Source organism: Rhinichthys klamathensis, unplaced genomic scaffold (genome assembly GCF_029890125.1).
Source record: "Rhinichthys klamathensis goyatoka isolate OS25496 unplaced genomic scaffold, OSU_Roscu_1.1 h1tg000099l_1, whole genome shotgun sequence".
NCBI lineage: Eukaryota > Metazoa > Chordata > Actinopteri > Cypriniformes > Leuciscidae > Rhinichthys > Rhinichthys klamathensis.
Genome location: NW_026606638.1, coordinates 1657215 through 1675428, shown reverse-complemented (window position 1 = coordinate 1675428; position 18214 = coordinate 1657215). Strand labels below are relative to the sequence as shown.

General features: G+C 38.8%; 1 protein-coding gene across 3 annotated transcripts in view; it reads right to left on the bottom strand.

The window, feature by feature from the left end:
- Window positions 1–403: 403 nt before the first annotated feature.
- Window positions 404–18214, bottom strand: part of sik2a (salt-inducible kinase 2a) — a 43272-nt gene continuing 25461 nt past the window's right edge. For 2 of the 3 annotated variants that reach the window (XM_056252926.1, XM_056252927.1), the window contains 6 exons: window positions 14459–14675; window positions 11497–11745; window positions 6744–6880; window positions 6442–6561; window positions 1950–2044; window positions 404–1325 (listed from right to left, as the gene is read on the bottom strand). In XM_056252926.1, coding sequence (XP_056108901.1) covers window positions 893–1325; window positions 1950–2044; window positions 6442–6561; window positions 6744–6880; window positions 11497–11745; window positions 14459–14675 — 1251 coding nt within the window. In that variant the 3' untranslated portion in view covers window positions 404–892. Of the gene's footprint in view, window positions 1326–1949; window positions 2045–4568; window positions 4636–6441; window positions 6562–6743; window positions 6881–11496; window positions 11746–14458; window positions 14676–18214 lie in introns of those variants that run through there. The other variant, XM_056252928.1, reaches the window with a different exon arrangement.

The following is an 18214-nucleotide window of genomic DNA, read 5'->3' as shown; positions in this document are numbered from 1 at the left end:
CACGATTGCGTTATAAATTGTAAGATATAAACTTGTAAATCAGAGAAAAAGTTTATATCTCACAACTGAGAAAAGAAGTCAGAATTGCGAGTTTATGGTTATATCTCATTATGCTGTTATTTCTCACAAGAAAAGATGTAAACTTGCAATTGTGAATTTTTTTTTGCAATTATCTTTAAAAAATGTTTTATATATTTTTGGGTGGAAACAAGCTTCCTTCCATAGAATGGCATCTTATTAGTACTTAGGTCTCGCTCTATATTTTGTTCTCCATTAATACCTGTTTCACTACCCAGACAACAACATGTGACTGGGCCGTGTGGAATCTACGTGTACCAGATGTGGGCCGAATCTGGGCAGACACAATATGTTGCTGTCTGGGTAACAAGTACATCATTTTACTAAGGAAAAAATGCTCTGAATTGCTTCATGCTGACTTTATTTCTAATGGTTCTTTTTTTTTATCGTCCTTGTATTTACACATTTCTTTGTTAATGATCTATTATTTAAAAATCACACACTACTAATAATGAAAACTTGAGTAGCTACTAATCATTTAAGTATTAAACAAACTACTTATAAAAACACTGAAACTCATAGAACTCTATTATATAGGAAAAGGAATATTGCTTTAATACTGATTTTTAAACTCTATGGTAGCTGCACTACATTTCATATGTGCTTACCGGAAAAAAAACCAAATCGGGACACTAGCGCATCTCACAAACATCTTTGAAAATGAAGGTCTGTAAGGGTCTGCCAAAGGATCAAGTGCACATCTGTAGCATCTGTAAGATGTGACCCAAACCATGGCATTTTGTTCGTCCCTGAGGGAGCTTTTTTTCACCACACTTGTGTCTGAGAGCCAGCCTCAGAGTGCTTTATTTCACATTTAGTTTACGAGTACACACCCTTGTGGTGGGGCCTCTACGGTCTCCACCATCTCGCAGTCAAGGAAAGAAGCTCCAGGTGTGTGTTGTGCCGATGGGCTCTCTGCTTTGCCCGTGGGGAGAGGCGGCTGGGCAGGAATCCATGCGTACAGGGGCTCTGTTGGGAGGGACGGATTGTAGTTCGTTTGATTGTCTGGTGGCGGAGGCCAGTCTGGAAAGCGGGCTGACTTGGGGACGTACCCCAGGGACGAGGCTCCAGGCTCCAGAAAAGGGGTTAGGGTTTGGGTCCATGTGAAGGGAGGGCTGGACAGGGGACTGTTCTGGGGGTCTCTGCAGTCCTGGGGAGGGGGGTAACCATCCTCTGCTAGCTGCATCTGGTGGAAGTAGGCCTGTACCTGAGACTGCTTCTGGAGATAGAGCCTCTTCTGCTGCAGTCTGCACATAGGATTACAATTGAAAAGGTGTCATAACTGAAAGTTATAGTGTCGCCCAGATGCGGCCCACATCTGGGCACGTGTGGAATCCACATGTACCAGATATGGCCCGGATCTGGGCCGACGCTATGGCTGCGTTCACACTCCAGGGGCTTAATGCTAAATTCCGATTTTTTGAAAAAATTAGATTTTTTTTGCAAGGCCGTTCACATTTCCAAATAAATGCGACCTTTTGTGATCTCCTGTGTGAACGTGAAATGATCCAGAAGTGACCCGCATGCGCAGAAGAGTACTCAACGGTCAATTCCCGCCTACTTCAACGCAGAATTATGACGTTTGTCGCATATCAATGACGTGCGGGTCGGATACATGTGACCTGGCCGTTCAGATTGAAGTCGCATTTCAAAAGATCGGATACATATCGGATTTGGACCACATACCAAAGTGGCCTGGGTCGCATTTGAAAAGATCGGATCTGTGTCGTTCAGACTGTCATGAAAAGATCAGATACAGGTCGCATAGGGGCAAAAAAATCGGAATTGGGTCGTTTCAGCCTGCAGTGTGAACGTAGCCTTAGTTGCTGTCTGGGCAATTTCAGGACATTATGAATGCAGTTGTTCCTCACCTGTGCTCTTGGAGTTGTTGCTCTAAAGTGCGTGGTGAAGCCTCTTTACAAAACATCTGCCCACTTCCAAGACCACTTGCCAACTGACTGGCCCTCTGAAATAACAAAAAACAAAACAAGCCATAATAAAAATCTTTTTAAAATAAATATCTTTTTTATTCATGAAACTCTAGATGGTACAGGCTGATGGGTCCTTTACATGCAACTACATGGCACAAGCGAATTGGCCTCCGCTGATGCTGCAGCCAGTGAGATTGCTTGCTCAACACTTGCTCAAAGGGGTCATGGACTGAGAAATCAAATCAAATTTTCTTTGAGCTTTTGGCATATAAGAGGTCATCATACTATACAAATATCCAGTAAGTTTCAGAGCTGAAAACTTCCTTGTTAGTCCAAAAAAAACTTTTATTGTAGCCAAACTGTGACGAGTTATTTCTGCTATGTAATGATTCATGTAGATACAGTCAGACGTTCTTTGTCTATGTGTCAGTAAATCAAACCAGTGACTAAACGGTCAACTTCACATTGTTTCTCTTAGTAGGATGAAAATAATCAGTTATATATGGGGGAAATCTATTCTAGGGGCTCTATTTTTTAAGTCGACCATTATTTTAGAACGCATTACTTCCTTGGCGACGTGCCATGCAGCCACACATGACACATGTATCGCGTTTTATTTCCTTTTTTATTCAAAATATTCACAAACGTGTTCACTACATTATGAATTATATGATATACTCCCATTATCAAATATGTGGAAGTGAATGTGTTGTGTCGTTCATAATGATCATGTTAGTTGATATAACGCGCGATGATTTTGCACCGAAGTACAGAGGATCTGTCGGCTTTACATTGGGTAAATTCATCCATTTTCCCCGAAATACACAAAAGTAAGTGGCCGGTGAACTGGGAGAAGAATAGAGTAAACTTTATTGTTTCATACACAATGTGTATCTGATATGAATATAGCACTTTGTCAAATTATAATTGAAATAATTGGAACTTGAATTTAACAAACAATAAATGTTTTTTTTTTTTTTACTTCATTTAAATGTCTATTTAAATGTCTGAAATCTAAAATAAACATTATGTGGTTGAAAACATTGAATAGTTGTGATATATGAAAAGCACTGAGCGCGTCCGTCTCTGGCTCGGCACAAGCCAAAGAGAAAAAGCACGGTTGAATTTAGCAGTGACGCACTGAACGTTCTAATCACACCGCTGTGATCATATGCGTCAAAGGGTTAACATAAATCCCGTTTCAGGGGTGGAGGGCGGACAATTTGAAACTGAGGTGGCACAAATCAGATCCCCCTCGTGCAGAAATCGAGTTACAGTGACGAGATCTCTGTATTAATGCGCTCAACATGTCTGATTGGCTACAATGCTCATCACTGCAACCTTTCATGCCACGATCTAAATATAATGCTATAATCAACACTTTTCACGATCAGTTAATAACATTGACAGCAGTAATAGTAAAAATATGGTAAAAGTTTTTGAGAGAGTTCCACATGTAATACTTAGCTATTTCATATGCAAAGATGTTAGTCAATCAAAGCTGTTAGCCAGAGGGATAAAATCAGGGTAGGAAAAATGCCTTTGGATTCTAAAATATGATAATTTTGAACGCATTCTCATTCTTTGGCGTCATATAGGTGACCCCATATGACATTTCGTCGAAATCTTACGCACATGGCATCCTTTAGCGCAGGGATGGGCAACTTCGGTCCTGGAGGGCCACTGTCCTACAGAGTTTAGCTTCAACCCTAATCAAACACACCAGCGTCAATATAACACGCACTGTTATGGGTAGGTTTAGGTCTGGGGTAGGTTACGGTTTTGACGCCTTGGGATCTGCGTCTCATATTCACGCTAAACGATGCCATGTGCGTAAGATTTAGACGAAATGTACAAAGCGTCACATGTATGACGCCAAAGGATGAGAACGGGCTGACAATTTTAATTTGTAAAAGTCATACTAACGTTATAAGTGCGCCCCAGGAAACATTATAAAACAATAAAGCAATGCAGTTCATGACCCATTTAAACAACCCGGTTCAGTGTTTTCTGTAATCTGGTCCTCTGAAACCCTCCACCTCCCCCAGCTCCACCTGTCTAGATCTGCTATGGGATTTATCTATGCCTATTAATGCAGCAGCAGCAAATCTTACATTCTCACAGCATGTCTGTAAAAACTGTTTCAGTAAAATACGATTAATTGGTTGACAAAGTTTCCGTACTATATACGTTGAATAACTGTAATAGATCAAACCTCACATTTAATGTAATTTTACAGTAAAACACTTCAATTTACAGTTTTTGGAAGTGAAAAAGTGAAAGTCGTATTATTTACAGTGAAAAACTGTAAATTGAAATTCCCAGAATTCCCTGCGTGACACTTCACATTTGATGTATTTTTGTTGAAATAATGATTTCTTCTTAGTTTTCTTCGTTTATTTCTAATTAGTTATGTACATTATATTTTTATGTTACATCTAATGTTGTTCAATTAATGTTTATTACATTTTTATTTTTATGTCATGCGTGTTACCATGATGGTGTTTAGTATTTGTGTGAATGACACTGTGCGCCTTCTATATATATATTAGTATTTACCTTCTCAGCTTGTGGAAAAGCTGCTTGTGATGAGCTTTGATTCATCATGTGACTTTTTCATCACCACCTGTTGGGTGGTTGTCAGTATATTACAAAGGTACAAAACAGATATTAGTACTTCAATAGGTTGGTAAATTAACATTATATCAGTTAATGAAATACTTTATTCCCCCTGTAAATTTAAGTTAAATTTGTACAACCTAAAATGTTGCTACCGTATTTTTTACGGTAAATTTCTGGCAACCACAGTTGCCGGGGTTTTTTTTACCGTAATTTAACGTTTTTTTTTTTTGTTTTTTTTTACAGTGTACCAAAAATCAAGTTTATATAAATAACCAGTTTTAACAGTTTACATGCCAACCAATAGTCCTGCAACATATTTTTACATTCCACTATATTAGCAGAAATACTGTTTTTGTACATTTGCATACAACAGTGATATCTGAATCAAAGATATGATGCTTATATTTTGTCTGTATCTATTAGTTTATTCAATAATACATAAAAAAAGTTATTCATGCATATGACTTGAATACACCTCTTCTTTAATGAGCATTTTAATTTTTGAATTAAAATTCATAATAAAAAATCATAATAAAGAAAAAACCTCAAAATAATTAAATTCTTGAATAGAAAACCTCAAGTAATTTGACTATCTTATATCATCATTTCTCAGAAAAAAACTGCATCATTGCTTATTGATATTTGAAAAATGTTTGTCTACATGGCCAACGTCATGTGGTCTAACCAACATGCAGAATCCAGGGATAAAACGAAGCAGATCATTTGTGATTTTATTGATTTAGGCAAGGTTAGTTCAGGTATTACAGTTTTTCTCAATCGATTTGACACATTTCTCCAAATGAATGTGGTTACTCTCAAAACAATTAAAACAGCGAACTAACCACACTCTTATGTTGGTGAAACTGTTCAATATTCACTGCATAATGAAGCACTGCATTTTATTCTAGTAATGCATTTATCAAAAATAAATAATAACATCAAAACTACAAGTGTTGATTTGATAACAAATTCAGAAAAGGCTGATAGAAGATACACAATATGTAATATGAATATACCTCTTCCTTTTCCCATTCTTTTTTCTTTTCCCCTTTTATAGTTTTTGTATTTGAGATAGCTGGGTAAACAATTAGGGAATTTGCATTTCCTGTGTTGTGTGTATTTCTAACTCAGCATATATTTATTTGAGGCTAATTGAGAACATTCCAAGTGCAACTGAGAATTTAACAAATAACAGAGTTGTGTTTGGAAAAATGGTGCACAAATGACTGTGATTTTTGTAAAACCAGTAAAAAGAGCTGCAATTGTTTTTTCCTGAAATATTAACGATTTGGTTGGCTGTATGAACTATTGTGAAAACGTGAGAATTTGATGCAGTTTTTAAAAAAAAATTATGCATGTGATTTGTAATTTGCATGAAATGAAGGAACATTTACAACCTGCTAAGGACAAGTACAAAGTGTTCAGGTTACTGTATTAGCTGTTTTGAGAACAGTGACCTGAGTTTGGAGAAATGTGTCAAATCGATTGAGAAAAACTGGTGCAACTCCCCACAAACTTAATAAATACTTAAACATAATCTTTATTTTGAAAAAATATATTTATTTATATGATTTAGATATGAATGTTCACATAAATTCATTGTGTATGTATTCAATATCCTATTATATTTTATTTGATGGTTACACCACATGACATTTTTAGAATAATTAAATTGAAACTTTTCTTGAAAATGATATAAAAGTTTTTCAAAACCATAAGAAACAGTTTAAAAAGCTTGGCTCATGTGATTTAAACCAATTTTTTTCCCTCTTTTGTTTATTGTGGACACTCATATACACAATTGACCCACCTGTAGTCGCTGAGCGAGGTACTGCGTCTCCAAACTCTGTCTCCTGGATAGCAAATAAGGGTGCATTTTACCCGTGAATGTCAACGTATCTTTTCCACTTAGACATTGGCGTCCTTCTCCCTGAAATGATTAAAGAATATTTTTATATCAGCATAAATACCTTAGTCATCGGTCATCTTCCAAGACTCTTTTCCGTATTCTGCCACCTGTTTTATTTCAAGTTCAAACTGAAGGCACAATACTTATGCTTAAAAATGTAAAAATAGAAAACGAACTGAGACCAGCACAAATTGCTATCTGACCTGGTGACTGAATGGATAGTCCTGTGGACTGACGGTGGGGAGTCCACCATCTCCTAACACTATCTGGGCTTTGTTCAGCTCCAGGAAGCCCTTGGTCCTGGCCAGGTTCTGAAGGTGCTGCCTGAATGCCACTAAACCTGTTAAACCATAGGTTCAATAAATACATCAGATTTCGAGTCAGATGAACTTGTAGAGATATTCCTGTGACTGCTGCAGGGGTGGTCTGACTCATTGACTACTATAATTAGTACAGAAGTGAATCACTGCGATTATATTCTGCTTTTAAAAGTAGCCATTATTCATAGAAGGTCAGATATCAGTCAGAATGAGGGTTATTTTATCCACTAACAATAAATATTCCAAAACACTGATTATGACATGCAAATACATGCCCGCAGACAGTAAAGTGGTGGGCTTGCTAGATTTTGTGTTTTAATCACACACATAGAAGAACGGATGCAGTAGCAGTTTTTTTTTTTTTTTTTGTATTTTGCTGCAAACTATAGTTTGGTTCATTCTGACCTGTGCATTCATTTAACCAATAAAGGATCTACATGTAACAGAATAACCTCTTGCCTTAACCTCTTGATCCCCAATCTATATACACTTGATCACCCAAAAATGAAAATTAGTCCATGATTTACTCACTCTCAAGTCATCCTAGGTGTAAATGACATTCTTCTTTCAGACGAATACAATCATCTTGGCTTGTCTTGGCTCTTTCAAGCCTTATAATGGCAGTGAATGGTTGTTTCTGTTTTGAAGTCCATAAAAGTGCATCTATCCATAATAAAAGTGCTCCACACAGGGGGTTAATAAAAGCCTTCTGAAGTGAAGCTTGTGTAAGAAAAATATCCATATTTTAAATATTTAAATAATATCTAGTTATTTTACTTTATAAAATTTTTAAATATGGATATTTTTCTTACACAAACGCAACGCTTCGCTTCAGAAAGCCTTTATTAACCCCCCAGAGCCATGTGGAGCACTTTAATCATGGATGGATGGACTTTGATGGACTTCAAAACAGAAACGGCCATTCACTCCCATTATAAAGCTTGGAAGAGCCAGGACACTTTTTAATATAACTCCGATTGTATTCGTCTGAAAGAAGAATGTCATATACACCTAGGATGACTTGTGGGTGAGTAAATCATGGGCTAATTTTTTACTTTTTATTAACTATCCCTTTAAATACACTGAATTGGGCCTTTATTTCATTAATATTATATAGGCTGTAACGTCTTGGTTACGTATGTAACCCTCGTTCCCTGAGTACAGGGAATGGAGACATGTCGTCGGGGAGTTCCCTGACGAATTGGGTTCCCTTTCGTCCTGGGAACTCCAACGTGTCGTCGGGAAGTTCCCTGACGAATTGGGATCACGCTAGCAATTGCCTTCGAGTGAATTAAAACGAGCCAATGAAAATTGGCATGCAAGATTTGCATTCCGCAACCCGCCTACCAACGCGGGTATAAAAGGCGGAAGTAAACATTGCGCAATGCTTTTCGCTGAGGAGCCGAACGGTGTCCAGTCCTCCGCGAAGGTACAGCAACATGCCGAAGGGACGACACGTCTCCGTTCCCTGTACTCAGGGAACGAGGGTTACATACGTAACCGAGACGTTCCCTTTCGTCCTGGGAACTCCAACGTGTTGTCGGGGAGTTCCCTGACGAATTGGGATCCCTAACAAAACGCCATGGTGCTGGCCCCTTCCAGCGCCCAGCTAAGCTACCCTAAGCAGTTTTACAAATTACGGGAGCTAGCAAGAGAGTCACACTGCTGTTCCACAAGACCCACACAGTGGATTGGATAACACTGGGAAAGCGTGCCCAACCCAAAAAAGGGGGAAGGGAACGCTGCGGAAGCCAGATGCCTGAAGAAGGCCTGGAATACACATATGTACTAGCCAAGGGGGATAGTGAAACATATGGCAGTCCCTGAGGTAGTCCCCTCCAAGGGGAGTGGGAGCGTACTCAACAGGGACGACAGAACGAGTCTGTCTAGGGGAAGACACGGTTGGACTGCACGTGGCATAATGGGTCACCGAAGAGACCACTGGACATAGCACCCAGTCTACACAACAACTCCCTTAGAGGTAGTAGACCTGGCGCCGGCGGTCCGCCACGCCTGGCACCGAAGGGGTGATGGAGGAACTCACGAGGCTAACCAACGTAGGGCGCCAACGGAGCGAAAGACGCACGTATCCGGCTGAGGCACGGAGTGGCGTAGCAAGCCGACACAACCTATTCCCTCGCACCACTGGCCGTAGCGAGTACTCGGGAGGAAACAGGTTCCACACGTAGGCTATAGAATCTAGCGAACGTGTTCGGTGTCGCCCAGCCCGCAGCTCTACAAATGTCTGTCAGCGAGGCGCCTTGAGCCAACGCCCAGGAGGCGGCAACACCTCTCGTAGAGTGAGCACGCAACCTGGGAGGACAAGGCTCACCCGTAGCTTCATACGCTTGGGTGACAGCATCCACTAACCAGTGAGCTAACCTCTGCTTGGAGACGGCCTTCCCCTTCTGCTGGCCTCCGTAACAGACAAAGAGCTGCGATTATATTCTGCTTTTAAAAGTAGCCATTATTCATAGAAGGTCAGATATCAGTCAGAATGAGGGTTATTTTATCCACTAACAATAAATATTCCAAAACACTGATTATGACATGCAAATACATGCCTGCAGACAGTAAAGTGGTGGGCTTGCTAGATTTTGTGTTTTAATCACACACATAGAAGAACGGATGCAGTAGCAGTTTTTTTTTTTTTTTTTGTATTTTGCTGCAAACTATAGTTTGGTTCATTCTGACCTGTGCATTCATTTAACCAATAAAGGATCTACATGTAACAGAATAACCTCTTGCCTTAACCTCTTGATCCCCAATCTATATACACTTGATCACCCAAAAATGAAAATTAGTCCATGATTTACTCACTCTCAAGTCATCCTAGGTGTAAATGACATTCTTCTTTCAGACGAATACAATCATCTTGGCTTGTCTTGGCTCTTTCAAGCCTTATAATGGCAGTGAATGGTTGTTTCTGTTTTGAAGTCCATAAAAGTGCATCTATCCATAATAAAAGTGCTCCACACAGGGGGTTAATAAAAGCCTTCTGAAGTGAAGCTTGTGTAAGAAAAATATCCATATTTTAAATATTTAAATAATATCTAGTTATTTTACTTTATAAAATTTTTAAATATGGATATTTTTCTTACACAAACGCAACGCTTCGCTTCAGAAAGCCTTTATTAACCCCCAGTGAGGTCCTGAAGCTTTGCGTTCTGTCAGTGTAAACCCGCAGGGCGCGGACTGGACAGAGAAAAGCTAGGGCTGGGTCTGCCTCCTCCTGGGGCAGCGCTTGCAGGTTCACTACCTGATCCACGAAGGGAGTGGTAGGAACCTTTGGCACATATCCGGGCCGGGGTCTCAATATCACGCGAGAAAGGCCCGGCCCAAACTCTAGGCACGATTTGTCGACCGAAAAAGCCTGCAGATCCCGACCCTCTTAAAAGAGGCCAATGCCAACAGGAGCGCTGTCTTAATTGACAGGATATTCAGCTCCACTGTCAGCAAGGGCTCAAAGGGAGGACTTTGAAGAGCTCTCAGAACCAGAGCTAGGTCCCAAGAGGGTACAGAGTGCAAAACACGAGGTGGATTTAACCTCCTAGCACCCTTGAGGGATCTGATGATCAGGGTCGTGCTTCCCTACGGACTTACCTTCTACTACATCGTGATGTGCGGCTATTGCGGCAACATACACTTTTAGGGTGGAGGGAGACAGCCTTCGCTCCAACCCATCTTGTAGGAAGGAAAGCACGACTCTGATCGGGCAAGTTCGGGGGTCCTCCTGCTGAGAGGAACACCACTCGACGAATAGGTTCCACTTCAACGCATAGAGGCGCCTCGTAGAGGGGGCTCTAGCAGAAGTGATGGTGTTTACCACTGCCTGTGGTAGATCACCTAGAACCTCCGCGTCCCAGCCAGGGACCAGACATGGAGTTTCCAGAGGTCTGGACGCGGGTGCCATAGAGTGCCCCGTCTCTGAGAAAGGAGGTCCTTCCTCAGAGGAATCGGCCAAGGAGGGGCTGTCTTGAGGAGCATGAGTTCCGTGAACCAAGTCCTGGTGGGCCAATACGGCGCCACTAACAGGACCTGCTCCTCGTCCTCCCTGACCTTGCACAGTGTCTGTGCAAGAAGGCTCACTGGGGGAAACGCATACTTGCGCAGGCCCCGGGGCCAGCTGTGAGCCAGGGCGTCCGTGCCGAGGGTCCCCTCGGACAGGGAGTAAAACCACTGGCAATGGGTCGTGTCCGGAGAGGCAAACAGGTCTACCTGTGCGACTCCGAAAACAGGATGGACGGCTCCGAAAATCGGACGGCTTCGAAGCTAAAAGCATTGCGCAATGTTTACTTCCGCCTTTTATACCCGCGTTGGTAGGCGGGTTGCGGAATGCAAATCTTGCATGCCAATTTTCATTGGCTCGTTTTAATTCACTCGAAGGCAATTGGTCTCCCTAGCGTGATCCCAATTCGTCAGGGAACTCCCCGACGACACGTTGGAGTTCCCAGGACGAAAGGGAAGTACAGTTATTTACTATTAAGTTCATATCCTGTTTCCCATAATTGTCTAAAGTAATTTCGCAAGCATAAATGTAGTGCGTCCATTCCTTGAACAAAGTTTGAAAGAAAGGTGATGGATGAAAAAGCGAAATGAAAAATGATGTGCACAAGAGAACACAAATCATCCCGACCTTGAGTGAGAGAGGTGTCTGAAGCCCTTCGGCCCTCTCTGAAACTGACTAGTGAGTGATTATGAGCGTCCCGCCCCTCTGTGTTGAGCGGCTGCAGGGGTTCAGGAGGCTTCATGCTGAGGAAGACTGGAGCTGTGGAGCTGGCAGGTGTAGTGCTTAGAGCTGGATTCTCTTCAGGCAAGCTGAAGTCACTTTGTGTTGAACCCATGCTGTACTCTGAGTCCATGCTGCCGAGGGACGGATTCAGACCTGTGGAGAGTAACTGAAGTTCACTCAAGGATATGGATGTAACAGTATTTATTCAGGGTCCAAAATTAGTGGCAAGATTCAAATGCAAGTTAAAGCTGACTTTGGAGAGTACATAAACCTTACCAAGTTACCGTGCACTTTAAGAACGGCAACATAATGCATGGTTTACATTACAATGTAAAAACAATAATCCGAGCCTCACTGACCACATTGCAGTCCAGACATAAACATAAACACATCTGTTTACCTGTGAATTCCCTGAATATGCACTTCACCTTACTGACTAGACTGCATTTTTAGTTTGTCCTTTTGTTTATACTTTATCCTCTTTGTTTTAAGATTTAAATTAAGCTTTCATTTCATTTTCTCTAACTTTAGGTTATTTATCTTAACTTATTTTTTCTCTCTTCATTACGTAAAGCACCATTGTGTAGTAAATGTGCTTTAAAAATAAACTCGTCTAACATTAATGTAAGTGACATGAGCAAAATCAAACTGTCTACTAAAAAAAGGTTCACTGTGTGTTAATGTCAGTAGTAGTTTAGCTAGAATTCCAAGTTTCTCTCCAGAACTCCGTTCCTTACACTTAAAAAAAAAATGCAGATGACCCTGTTTGAATACTTTTCTTTTTATTCCATCTAGTGGGCATAAATAAATACATTTAAGTTTTATTCAACACTATATTATTAGAGATGCACTGATGTTTCGACCGATAAAAGCAATTGTTTTCACTAGCTGATGATCATGGCAGATTATATCCTGTCAATCAAAAGGGGGCCGAAAAAACGTGTCAGACTGAAACTCATTCTGTGTGTGAAGAAAATCTCTGGTATTGAATTTAGGGCAAGTTAACACGACAATAACGCATTAATAGTTAAAAAACAGCAACATTAAAGCAGGCTCTATTTGACCCTATGAATCACCCGCAGTTCAAGCCAGGGTTGCCAGGTCCGTGTTTTTTTTTTCTACACCAAACATTATTTGTAGTGCGCCTCGCTTCTAATAATCACAAAGAGGTTGTTACTTCTGATGAGAAACAAAGCCTCTGCTTTCAAATTCTGGACCTTTCATTTTGAAACTCAAACAATAAAACAATAAATAAATTAAATGTGAAGTAACGGATCGATTTAGCGACTCAGTTTAAGCGGCAGCATGGAGCGCGAGTCTTTTCTTCCACTTCAATACATAGCACAAAATAAACATGAATGAACATCAGAAGGTATGTTGAAAGTACAGTACGAGTTGAGAACAATGTCGTGTAAGATCACATTTAACTCAGGAAAGTTATCCAATGTTCACAGGTCTTTAGTTGGCTATAAGAAACACTAGAGAGGAGCTTATTTACTGTTAATTATATATGTATATTTTGAATAAATTTGTCATGAAGTGACAGGTCGACTTCACGGAATCAGAACTGATGAACTTCCCGCATTATTCTCTTGAGGTAAGTGGAGGTGGTCGATTTCATATTTGCTGTTTTATAAAGCCATGTATTGTCAAATTGTCTTTATTTGAATTAAATGTAGGTAATATTATTCGTATTATCATATGAGTTGTAGTCAATATTGTTTTGTTTACAATGAAGCTACCTTTTTCTCTGTATAGAGGGTAGGTTAATGTATGATAATTTATGTTTACAGCTAGCCACAATTCTATTTTTGTATGAAAACGTAACGTGATATTTTGTGTGACTGATGGATTTAACGTCCTTTGGTTTTTGCTGTTTGTGTAGCTTACATTAGCTTTATCAGTGCGTGACGAGTGTATTCATTTTGGCGCTTATTTTAAGCTAAGCATCCCAACTAGTAGCTTACCGGTATGTGGTGATGTACAAGTCAATTGTATACTTATAGTTGTACTCAACGTTTTTATTGTATTTTACATTCATGCATAGATATTAGAATGAAAATTGTCCATTGATGCTGGTCGCTTCATGACAATCAATGCCAGTGTTTATGAAAACTATCTTATGTGCAACTGAGTTGCATAAAATATTTCCGTTTTTATTTGAGTGTTTATTACATCTGAAAATAAATACCAGTAGAAAATAATAGCTCTTTTGTTCATTTTAATCTCTAACATCATAGTAATGTACCAAATGAGAGATGTACTGTATAGTTCCCTGTATAGTTTGCAATATTATTTGGGAGATTTTTGTCCTTAAAGTCAAACTATCGGCAGATATCATTCTGAATAATCGACTATCGGTATCGGCAAAGACATTTAGTATCGGTGCATCTCTACTAGTATATATACAGTATGCATTAAATTAATCAAAAGTGATAGTAAAGACTTTTACATTGTTACAAAAAATTATATTTCAAAAAAGAAAATTCTGTTCTTTTGAACTTTCTAATTGTCGTTGAATCCTAAAAAGAGATCATAAGAGATGTTTCTTGAGCTCTAAATCAGCATATTTGAATGATTTCTGAAGGATCATGTGACACTGAAGACTGGAGTAATGATGCTGAAAATCCAGCTCATGTACAATTACATTTTAAAATATATTAAAATAGTTGTTTTAAATTGTAACTATTTTCACGATATTACTGTTTTTACTGTATTTTTGATCAAATAGTCTTGGTGAGCAGAAAATAAAAACATAAAAAAAATCTTTAAGACACTATATTTCAATATATATATATATATATGTGTCTAGACTCTAGACTATAATTGCCTCGACTCAACATGCAGTACAAAATGCAGAACTAACCTGTGATGGGCAGCACAGCAGGTTGGTTGGTGACCTCAGACAGTGTGTGCCGGCGCTGACTGAAGCGAGCTGTATGAAAGGCGGCAAGGGGCACAGTGTGCTCCTCCTCTGCCTCAATGCCCTCATCAATGGACGTCTCCATGACGTTGCTAGGCAGCGAGCCGCTGACTTTGCGGACAACGACTGGAGGGAGTGGGTCCAGTAAGCAGCCATCCACCTGAGATATAAATACACACACAGTTGGCAAAACTATTTTGGGCTGAAACAGCTCAGCACTCTTTGGGACGTTTTCACTTTGCTGTTTTCAGATCTGACAACTGAAATCAAAGCTGAAAAGCAATAGATGTGACTACTAGCTGTTCTCCAAGAGGCAAACAAGAACGCTTTGAAATTGATGTGAAGTGAAGAGTATCAGGGAATAACAATTTAAATTCCACATGAAATGGAAATTCATCTATTTTCTTAATGTTATAGATCTTATTATTAACAATACATCCATTCATTGGTTTTTGACCTTGTCATTTTTTATCCAAAATGTCAACTTTATCTTCTGGTGAAATGACAGACTTCTCTAGTGATGTATGCAGGATTTCTCCAATCAGTTTGTCTGCATAAACCCCGTCCCTTTCTTACAATTGACTGCAAGCTAACAAACAACGTACACTTATGTGACTGGTAGACAGTTGTTATTGTGGTGGGTTAAACCCTACTCTGAAGCAGGAGCTGATTTAGTTTCCCCAAAGGTGTTCCTATAACTAAAATTAGTCCCAGTTCTTGTGGTGCGAACAAAAAGCAGGTATTTTCACCAATAATTATAGTTACTATGAAAAAACTGTCCTCCAGTGCGAATGCCCCTAAAGTACTAGTAAAATGGACTACTTTTTGATACATTTGGTACTTTTTTGAGTTTGAAAACCATGGTCACTTTCATTCCATGACCTGTATAAGATTCAAAAGTATACTTTTGTGTTCTATGGAATAAACAACAGAATATAGGTTTGGAACAACATTGATTTTCATCCAGTGTCAGTGAGTTAACTAACAACACATTTTTTTCACATCTTTTTTTCTATCACTGGCCAGTATCATCTAAAATCAGTATTTAATATTCATATTCTTCTTTTCCTTAAATATCAACAATTATAATATATTTGTAGGGCAGATAGATATCAGTTATTCTATTCTATCTGCTCTTTTGTGCGTAACATTGATGCTCTTTTCTGTTAGACCAGGAGTAAAAAAAAAAAGAAAAAAAGTCAGCCGAACTCCTGAGATAATAAGTTAATATTTCTATAATTTAACGACACATTTGCGTGTTCATGGTTCTCTGATGTTGGTTAATGTTTACATTGCAAGCAAGTAAACAAAATATTTAATCTCTTTTTGTAAGTGTTTTATTTAGATTTTTTTATTTTAAAATTATTTATATATATAGGGCTGCACATACATAGGTCCCATCATCATTTTTATTATTATTATATAGTTGTTTTAACTTTAAAAATTAGTATAAAATATATTTCTGTTGTAAATAACAACTGTCCTGTAAAATAAAAAATGAATATAATGTAAATAAAGTGAACCTACTGCACAACGAATTGCCAAAATGCATGATAAACCCCTTTTGTAAACTCTGTTAGACTATGTCTGCAACTCCATGTCCGTGTCTTACGTTTCATTTTTTCAGAGTTATGTAATGCTGCTCTGTCAAATGCCCACAGGCAACCATCAGCTTTCCTGAATTACAATAAGCCAGTTGAAATAAGTTTGTGAGAGCGTGACCTCAACATGTTTGAAGAGCTCCCTAGATTGCCATCTGTTGTGCTCCACAGGTGCTGAGGCTAAATGAATGACTTATCACGCTTCCCCTTCTTCATAAACAAACATTTACATTTTCATTTGGCCTTCACTTTAACTACAACTCACAGTCCATTCAAGGGCTACTGTTAAAGTGTGTTTGTTCCCTGGGAATTAAACTCTTGACCTTGGCATTGCAAGCATCGGTTGAGGTACAGGAGCAAACAGAAAAAGACCTTTTGGAGGCCAAATTGGTATGTATATGGCAGGGTCCCCACAGGATGAGTCAACGCTGCACGTCAATTAAAGGAACAGTAGCTATGGAGATTGCCATATGAAAGCCAAGGTGACAAATGTTGTAGTCACGCTTCTCACGAGTGGACTGAGCACCCAGCACTGATCACATGGGTGGCCCATCACTGGCACATCAGGGGCATTTACAAAAACAGGCCGTGGTGTTGTGTAACAGCAGGCAGCAAAACTGACAGCCTGCAAATATAGGGCTGAAATGCAGGCTACATGTTTCCCCATGATCAATCACGGTAGGCAGCATGATCGTATATCATGGTGTGATTACATAATAGTTATTTTAGCTGGAAATGCATCGAAAAACTGTTTATATTTTAAATAATCATAACAGTGATTAAATAATAATATGTTTGAAAATGTAGTGAATTCAGTGCTTCATCTCATTTGATTAAAAATAGTTTAAATGATCATAATAACAATAATTTAATATTTCATATTTGATTGTTTTGTAAAAGACAAGTGCATAATCTAATTTGATTAAAAATAGTTATGTATTAAATAATAATAATTTTGGACAATGCATTGAATTAGACAATAAAAAGACAAGTACTTCACCCTTTTTATTTAAAAATAGTTTAATTATAATTATATAATTTGTATAATATATTATACAACATTAAATTAATACTATATACATAACTAAATTAATTAAAATATAATTATAAAAGAATATTTAAAAAAGCCAATAGGCTTAGTCGTATCACAGCAACAAACCATGATTTGCTACACTGTCTAAAGTGATATTAGGCGGAGGGGCATTCTCTTTCTAGAGAGCATTTGATTGGACAAAAAATATGTGTAGTGCAACATGGTTCATCAAAAGATGTTGGTCCTATTTTCAGATAAAGTGAATTTAGACGTCCACTTTTAACAGTCCACTAGAACACAGTACACAGGTGACCTCAAAGCTACAAGACATGCACTAATTGCTACATAGTCTTCATTGTATAAACTAAATATAAATGGAATCTTATTAAAGATACAAAAGTTATTCAGTCAAGAGCAGAGAGTGATTTTCAGGTCTTTTGTTCTGAGAGACGGCAACAGGTATATTAGGCTGCTGTCCCTTTAAGACCTCATGCAGGTATCAAATCTACTGACAAACATCCAGTTTTCACCCAACTGTTGTAGAGGTGGCTTTCTGTGGGCGTGCGCTTGGTAGTCAGTTAGCACAAGTATTGCATTGAGTTCTCATTCATGCATTTTTCCTTATCACTTTAAGTCTGTTGTTCACACTTGCAGTTCGGTTCTCTTGGTTTTTTTTGGGCTGGGCCAAAAAAGAAAATCACGTCGTCACACCTTATATTAGGGTCCAATTCTCATTATTAACTACGACTTCTGCCTCAATAAACTAGTTAAGGTAGTTGTTAAGTTTAGGTACTGGGTAGGATTGTAAAATATGGTCATGCAGAATAAGGCATTAATATGTGCTTCATAAGTACTAATAATCAGCCAATTTCCTAGTAATATGCATGCTAATAAGCCACTAGTTAATAGTGAGAATTGGACCCTAAACTAAAGTGTTACCGAAAATAAATTTCCTGGTTCGCTTAACATTCACACTGTCATTTTAAGACTGAACCTTAAGATACAAAACAAAAGGTGTTTTTTGCATCAGGTGTGTTTTGCTTTTTATGTTTTGAATTAATTCAT